Source organism: Photinus pyralis, unplaced genomic scaffold (genome assembly GCF_008802855.1).
Source record: "Photinus pyralis isolate 1611_PpyrPB1 unplaced genomic scaffold, Ppyr1.3 Ppyr1.4_LG1, whole genome shotgun sequence".
Classification (NCBI taxonomy): domain Eukaryota; kingdom Metazoa; phylum Arthropoda; class Insecta; order Coleoptera; family Lampyridae; genus Photinus; species Photinus pyralis.
The window spans coordinates 6,404,411-6,412,455 of record NW_022170249.1 but is presented as its reverse complement, the minus strand read 5'-3'; the positions used below and the strand labels follow the sequence as shown (position 1 = coordinate 6,412,455).

The 8,045-nt window shown below is 35.4% G+C and overlaps 1 protein-coding gene across 1 annotated transcript; it reads left to right on the top strand.

Annotated features, from left to right (window-relative positions):
* The first annotated feature begins 1,439 nt into the window (after positions 1-1,439).
* LOC116176862 (E3 ubiquitin-protein ligase RNF216-like) lies at positions 1,440-8,045 on the top strand. Its single transcript, XM_031495674.1, has 7 exons — positions 1,440-1,541; positions 1,592-2,176; positions 2,226-2,850; positions 2,903-3,192; positions 7,452-7,601; positions 7,648-7,867; positions 7,915-8,045. The coding sequence occupies exons 1-7, from the start codon at positions 1,537-1,539 to the stop codon at positions 7,978-7,980; spliced, it is 1,941 nt and encodes a 646-aa protein (XP_031351534.1). The 5' UTR covers positions 1,440-1,536; the 3' UTR covers positions 7,981-8,045.

Sequence of the window (8,045 nt, the reverse complement as noted above, 5' to 3'; positions counted from 1 at the left end):
AAAATCTCAGCCGAGTATATTGTACATGCTTATTATAAACATGACTGTGAGCGTTTTATTTTTAATGATTATAACTAAATATTATTTATAGCTTGACTGCAACAGGAAATCTATGATCAGGCATTTCCCTTTGATGACTGATGAGTTTTTACTTGTAAATACGTTTCAATAATCAACAATTTTTAGTTAAAAACAGGATTCAATGAAGAAGTTTCAGTTTTGCACTTAGTCAACCTCGATCTGTTTATTCAAAATACATAAAAATTCATAAAAAAAAGGCCTTTAATGGGTCTTTTTTGGTAATCTTCGCCCAAAAGAATCTCAGAAACGCCACCTCAACTACGAAAATCGGTCAAAACCTCTGAATCTTGTCAGACGTTAAAGATATCATACAATTGGCCTACATATGATAAATGAAACATGCTTCCCACTAAGAAATTAGCTTTGGATATCATTTTTGTGATATTCACCGTCGGAAACCTCGTAAACGTCACCTCAAACGTAAAAATCGCTCTAAAAACATATACAGGGTGTCCCTAAAAGGTCTGTACAACGCGCTACCAGGTGTTCTTGGTATTAAAATAGGACGATTTAACCCAACTTACCTCTATCCAAAAGTGCTTCGGTAAGGCGCTATCTACCGCCAAAGATTCAAAAAACAAATTGTTATTTTTATTTTATCGGAAAATGGTTTTGCCGATTAAAATGAAAGTCGGGATGTGAATGTCTAATGTAAAAAGGGTCTTTGTGATATCATCGTTTTGATTGTAGTTGCTATGTAGGTGGTAAAATACTGATCATCCACATCTGAAGAGGTCTAAAACTTTTTAACTACTATTTTGACGGCTCTGAATTTTTAGACACTGATAGACAGTTTACTTGCAAAATTCACATCCCGACTTTCATTTTAATCGGCAAAACCGTTTTCCGATAAAATAAAAATAACGATTTGTTTTTTGAATCTTTGGCGGTAGATAGCGCCTTAACGAAGCACTTTTGGATAGAGGTAAGTAGGGTTAAATCGTCCTATTTTGATACCAAGAACCCCTGGTAGCGCGTTGTACAGACCTTTTAGGGACACCCTGTATTTCCTGAAATTGTCAAAATTGGCGCCATTTTCAATCCTAAGGGACGGAACTTCCGGCTCTGCGTCTCAAATCACTCCAATAGGTCTAGGGAACATGTGTTCCAAGTGGCACAATTTTAATACGAAATGCCGAATAATACCAATATTTATCACGAGCCGCTCCTACTATAATGAGAGTGATTTCTTAGTAAGAAATCATGATGTAAAAAATTTATTTAATTTAATATGCAGCAAGTAGTAGCTGTAGAGAAAATCAATTAGTAATACTTTTCTTGACCTTCTGTTTCAGTTTGGTTGTTTATGGGCTGCGCTGCATGTCATATGTTACTTGTCATTATGATTGCCATAATCTAAACAGATACCAAATCATAAGTATAAATGCGTTATCACTTCATGGCAAATTTGCATTTATTGAAAATGTTTAGTGCACTAATACTCTCCTTTGCAGCATGTGGTGAGATTTAGTGAAGGGATTTTGTGTAACATAATTTCTTTCTCTTTCAGGAACACACTTAACGAAAATGATATTCCAAAAATACGTTTAAGAAGAACAACAAATGGTTTTATACAAAATGTGGCAAGGCTTCCAACTGTTGAGGAAATTGTTGAAGAGAGTCGAAATGCAATTTTCCCAGATGACGTAGAGATGACTGAAAATGGCTTGGAAAGCATTTTAGATCAGTTACGAGAAGAACAAAATGCAGATGAGCCACACGCATTACCAGAAGAGGAACAACTAGATAATAAATTGGTTCATCCGCTGATGGAAATATTTCCAGACGCATGTCCACAATTCATACGGAAGATTTGTAAAGGAAAGCGCCACTCGCCTGCTGTAATGGACAATTTAATTGCCAAAATCCTGGATACGGATATGGATTATCCAAAACGGCAAAAAGTTGAAAGCCCACCGTGCCGTTTGAATGCTTCCGAACAGCTGGAGCTAATGAAGAGCATACTTGTGGACGCTGATCCGGATTATTTACAAATGCATTGCGATCGTCTAATAGATAATCCAGACGAACTTAAAGCATTTGTGTCTGAAGCACTCGAAACACGAAACTATCCTACGTTGAAAGAATATTTGAGGTACATGTGTATCTTTTCCAGGGTAATTGTTTAATTTATTTGTTTGTAGGAAGAAACAAATATCCGCCCAACAAAACCAGTACACAAATAAATTTAGTGTCGCCAAATTTCTAGAGGTAATACCCGATCCTTTTCAGTATTTTGCTGATTCAAAGCGTAAAGTGAATGGATTAGATAATCATAGTCACCATTATGCTATGTGTTACCTACGAAACAAATTTGCATTAGTAAGTGTGCGATCAATCCGCGAATCCTTTATTAAAAATGAAGAAAGGTTTTTGGCAACTTGCAAAGAACTAGAAAGTTACCCTTCTTTCAAAAGATTGAAATCAAAGCGACCAAAGGTGGTGATGCCTTCTGTAATTCAAAACATACCTCTTCTTCAAGAAATTGCCTTCTATGACCATCAAGAGGAAATAACGGAATTTTTAAATAAACGAAAAATAGAAGAAGAGATGGAACGTAAGCAGGCCAAAGCCGCGGGATTATTGCAAACGTGTGCTTGTTGCTACGACGATGAAATCATGTTCAAAGATATCACTTCTTGCGAAGCTGGCTGTATATTTTGTAAAGATTGTGTACGGAAAGGTGCGGAGGTTGCGTTTGGAGATGGTAAATTGGATTTTCCCTGTCTTGGCGATTGTGAGTCCCATTTTAGTTTACAAGTTTTACAGGTATAAACATAAAAACCTGAATAGATTTCCTATTAACCATTTTTTTTTGTAGGCTGTGCTTACCCCAAAAATGTTTTCTGTCGTCGCTTTAAAGAAACAAGTCGAAGAAGTAAAAGCGGCTGGAATTGACGATTTGGAAACATGTCCTTTCTGTGATTTTGTCACTATACCTGCTCGTGATGATAAATTGTTTAGGTGCCTAAATCCTGAGTGTATGAAAGAGTCATGTCGAATGTGTAAGGAACCTTCGCATGTGCCTTTACGTTGCGATGAAGTTGAGAAGGATGCAGACGTTAAAGCTCGGACATACATTGAAAATAAGATGACTGAAGCACTACTTAGGTATGTTTGTTTACCCAAAATCGTCCTGTAACCTTCATTTTCATGCCTACTTTCTGTCAGGAAATTGTAATCTCCATGAAAGAGGCAGAGCAGACTATCGGCCGGTTGCAGGAAACCGAATTATAATCAAAATCCTAGATTATTTGCCAAATCTGAGATTAAACAAGAATTTTGACATTTGATTGGCTGCATACTGCAGTATAAAGCCAATCAAATGTCTTAATACCGGATTAAACAATAATCCTGGATTATGTTTTTTGTGCAACTGGCCGTAAGTTTCCTGCCGCTTGTCACTTTACCTGCCGCACCTGTCACATTGTTATAATGACTCCTGCCATCATTGACAGATTGACATTAATCAAAAGTTTTATATAAGAATTGAAATTTTACATTAAAATACGATTTTGGCTAAAATTTAATACAAAACTCGTCAGTAAAATGACATCCTGACTCGAAAATTAAAGTACTCGGCCCCTCAATATTTCATTAATGTGTCATTTTCCTGATTTTATGTAAATAACACTATTTCCATTTTGTTGTCCATTGTAGACAAAAAATGGCAATGTGGGACCTACCATATTATTACTTTTCCATATCCATATGCGGATATGGGTAGTAGGTATTACATTTATCATAACGAAAAAGTCACTTGTTATAGTTGTTGTTTTAGTACAGTAACTCATAATTTAATGTGATTATTATGTAAAATTTTGCAGGCTTATTACCTGCTTAGAGCTTAGAGACCTATTAATTACGTTGAATCCTTTCTCTGCTACTTTGTTATTTATGAACCGATTAATTACATTAAACATGTCAAAAGCTGCGTGCGCGTATGCGTAGTAGTAAATTTCTTATTTGTGAATCGATCTTACTGAGATTTTAAATCAACAAATTTTTCACTCTTTATTCTATTTTCGAATTCTTCATTTAATTCTACGTACAGTGGCTCCCCAGAAAGGGTGACCTAAGCTATCCTCATATGTATATCTAGGAATTCCAAGGTCTCCTAGATTGAAAAATAAAGGTTCTGGAAATTTTTTTGTAAAAAAAACAGATATCGCGTATTTGTCAATTTTCATTTATAATTTTTAAACGGTAATTTGTAGGTATGTACTTATAATGGGAAAAATTTAGCATAAGTTCTCTATTGGAGGCGGCCGATCGGAAGGCAATCGGATTGGAACTAACCCCTTGACGAGGGGTTGTTTCGATATACGATTATGGCGTAGTTTTTTGCGTATGGAAGAGAAGTTATTCGACCTATGTTGTCGGTACTTCCGGAATATGTAGTCGTTGGGGATATGCACATTTTCGATCCGGCTTGACATCCCCGGGAGCTAGTGGTAGGATGCGAAGTGTACTCTGGAGGTCGTTTTTTGGTAAAATTGCGAGTTTAAAAATTCGTTGAGGGCGAAGGAGGGGAGATATGAAAAAATTTTGGAGAGGTGGATATGGTAAAAAGGTCGAGGGGCATAGGGGTCTTTCGAAAGCGCAGGGTATCGAGTATGTAACCTCCCCCGCCTGCCCCGCAGCATGGCGGCAAAATTAGAATCTAATAAATGAAAAAAATAAATCATTTTAAATTAGTTCTTGCAAAAGTGCAGTAAAATGAACAGTCCGAGGCGAAGCCGAGCTGTAGACCTCTACAAATCAAAGCGAGGCGAGGCGGCAAAGCCGAGCGTATGTCTCATCAAAACCAAGAAGTGTTATCAAAATTAAAAAATCTTATGTGCAGATCTGGATTCAACAAGTTGAATAGACATTTGAAAAAAAGGCACTTTATAGGAGATGTTCCCAAAAACAAAAATATTCCTCACAAATTCAAAAAAATTATAAATTCAGTCTCCTCAATATCATTTTCTTACCGCTCCAAAACTGAAACTGAGAAATTGTTTTTGTTGAACAGTGCGAGGCGAAGCCAAGCTATGGACCGCTAAAAATCAGAGCGAGGCGAGGCGACGAGCCGAGCGTGTGTCTAATCAAAACCAAAAGTGTTATCAACATTAAAAAATCTTGTGCAGACCTGGATTCAACAAGTTGAATAGAAATTTTCAAAAAAAAGTCACTTTGTATAGGTGATTTTTCCAAAAAAAACAAAAATATTGCTCACAAATTCAAAAAAATTGTCAATTCAGTCTTCTCAATATCATTTTAATATCGCTACAACACAGAAACTGAAAAATTGTCTTTGTTCAAACCTCATAGTGCGTGTTAACATCTTACAAAAAGAAAATATAAATCATTTTAGACTATTTCTTGCAGAAGTACGGTAAAATGAACAGTGCGCGGTGAAGCCGAGCTATGGATCGTTACGAATCCAAGCGAGGCGAGGCGGGAAACCCGCCGGAGCCGACGTATGATCAAAACTAATCTAAGTTAAAGAATCTTATGTACAATTATGTGCAGATCTGGATTTAACAAGTTGAATCGAAATTTAAAAAAAAATGACTTTGTATAGGTGATGTTTCCAAAAAACAAAAACATTCTTCACAAATTCAAAAAAATTGTCAATGGTCGCGCCAAAAGTCGTATAGCGCATGCGCAATGATAAAGGGTAATTTGATCGAAATCTTTATGGTAGGTTCATCTAAAAAATTGTGTAAAAAATCGCATTGCGCCGAACATAGATTACACCTCCAATTATATCCCATTTTCGGCGATATACTCACTCTAGCGCAGTCTTGAAATGCGAAGCATTTTTACCAACCCATGTAATGAGATTGACTACTGAGTATTGACATATCGATGCTTTTTTGAACCGAATCAAATTTCTTTTCCCTTTTTAGAAAATTGTAACGTCAGCCAACCTTAACTATATTCTCACAAGCATTAAGCAAAAAAAACAAAAAAAAATATATATAAAAAATTTTTTTAAACATTGACAAATGGTAAACCACATAAATAAACAAAAAAATAAAAAAAATTTAAAAAAAGTTAAAAATTTTTTTAATTTACAAACGGTAAACCACATAAAACGGCGTTTGCTAATTAAACGGCGCCGATAGGTCCGTAAGGACCTATCACTAGTTTAACATATAAATAATGTAAAACAGTTTATTTCATACTGCTCTTTTTTCTATTAAAATGCCATATAATTTTTTATTAGAATGTAATGAAAGCAAAAGTCGTGAGGTTAATGCTTGTTTATTACTGTGAGTGCACATCATGGCGGCCCCCATGTAGGTGTCATTTGTTAATTCAGCATTAGCAGTCCATCTTAATTTATAAGTGCTTCGGATCAATCTGCTATGTTGGGATTTGCAGTAGTGTGTGAAGATGATTTTAATATGGCCACTGGTTCAAAACGCGAACGTTTAGTAATAACCAAGTATTTTACTACTTATTTCAAGCTTAAATGAAAATAACCTTCCCTCAAGGGATCAATTAGTAAGCCAATCTCTCTCATTACAGACTTCTTTCATTACAGACATCTTTAGAACCGAAGGTCACATTAGGTTCAATTGAGAGTCGAGATTTTAATGGAAGGTCCACGCGGGTGGCGGGACTTGTTTTTGGATAAAGACATACATCATTTGAATATGAGAATACTAGAACTACTTCAATTCAAGATGTCTACATACAAAATTTCATTTAAATATCTTGAGAAATAAACAAAATCGGATTGCGCATGCCCAAAACAAATTTTTTGATTTGGCATTGCTTACTTTTACTTTTATTCGAGGTGCCTACATACAAAATTTCATGCAATTCAGTTCATAACTAACGGAGATGTCAAGAAGGCTTTCCTTATTTTTTTTGCCTAAACGCTAAAATATTGGGTCCCAAATGATATGAAACCAAAAAGAAAATATAGACGCAGTCTATTTTCTATCTAAGAGGGAAAACTGTATTATTTTGTCCTTCTTCCCGTATGTAACTGAGTTTTACATTAAAATTGCCAACAGGGATTCCAACTATGATTTTCAATAAAACTAGGCTACACATTTTTCCATCTCCATTGTCTTGATTTTACTGTGTGTTGAAACTGTTTGACGTAAGATAATGTGCAGCAAAATATCTGAAACAATTCTTCTTATTTCTGAAATGAACTAATTTTTGTCGGCCAGTTGCACAAAAAAAATAGTCCAGGATTATTGTTTAATCCTGTATTAAGTCATTTGATTGACTTTATATTGCAGTAGGTAGCCAATCAAATGTCAAAATTCTTGTTTAAACTCAGATTTGGCAAATAATGTAGGATTTTGATTATAATTTGCTTTCCTGCAACCGTCCGTGTGTATGATGAAATATGTTTTCAGAACCTGCTACAAATGCGGTATGAAGTTCATAAAATCAGACGGTTGTAATAAGATGACATGTTCGTGTGGAGCTCTTATGTGCTATGTTTGTAATCAACCTGTCAAAGATTATAACCATTTTAACGGACCCGGTGGTGATAAAACAAATCTGTAAGTACATATACAAACATTTATTTTCCTTATAGTTCTCTTGTAGCTGTCCGCTATATAGCGATACCAATCAGCTGCATAAGGATGCAATATTAAAAAGTGCAGAAGAAGCTAAGAACGATATAGGAATTAGCGTAGCCAAAAAGTTAAAAATTGATCCCACCGCTGATATTCAACACCACTATAAGACGAACACAAAACCCGTTATTCCAGCAGCTCCTGTTAATCCCTTTTTAGGATTGAATCGTGAAGATCTGCTTTTACAGGTAATGCTTATTGTGATGTATTTGATTATTATTAAATTTGGCTTTAGGAGAGAGCATTGCAAATGTTTGAACATTACAATAGACGCCTGCATCATCGACGTGGCCATCACTAGTTTTTAGATTATGTTTTGAAGTTAATAGTGTGCATATATATGTATTTTTGTACTGAATTTTATAA

Excerpts from the sequence above, each read along its gene's own strand:
- LOC116176862 (XM_031495674.1), top strand. Across the intron at positions 3,193-7,451 it reads ATGACTGAAGCACTACTTAG|AACCTGCTACAAATGCGGTA; the intron begins GTATGTTTGTTT and ends ATATGTTTTCAG. Across the intron at positions 7,868-7,914 it reads GTGAAGATCTGCTTTTACAG|GAGAGAGCATTGCAAATGTT; the intron begins GTAATGCTTATT and ends ATTTGGCTTTAG.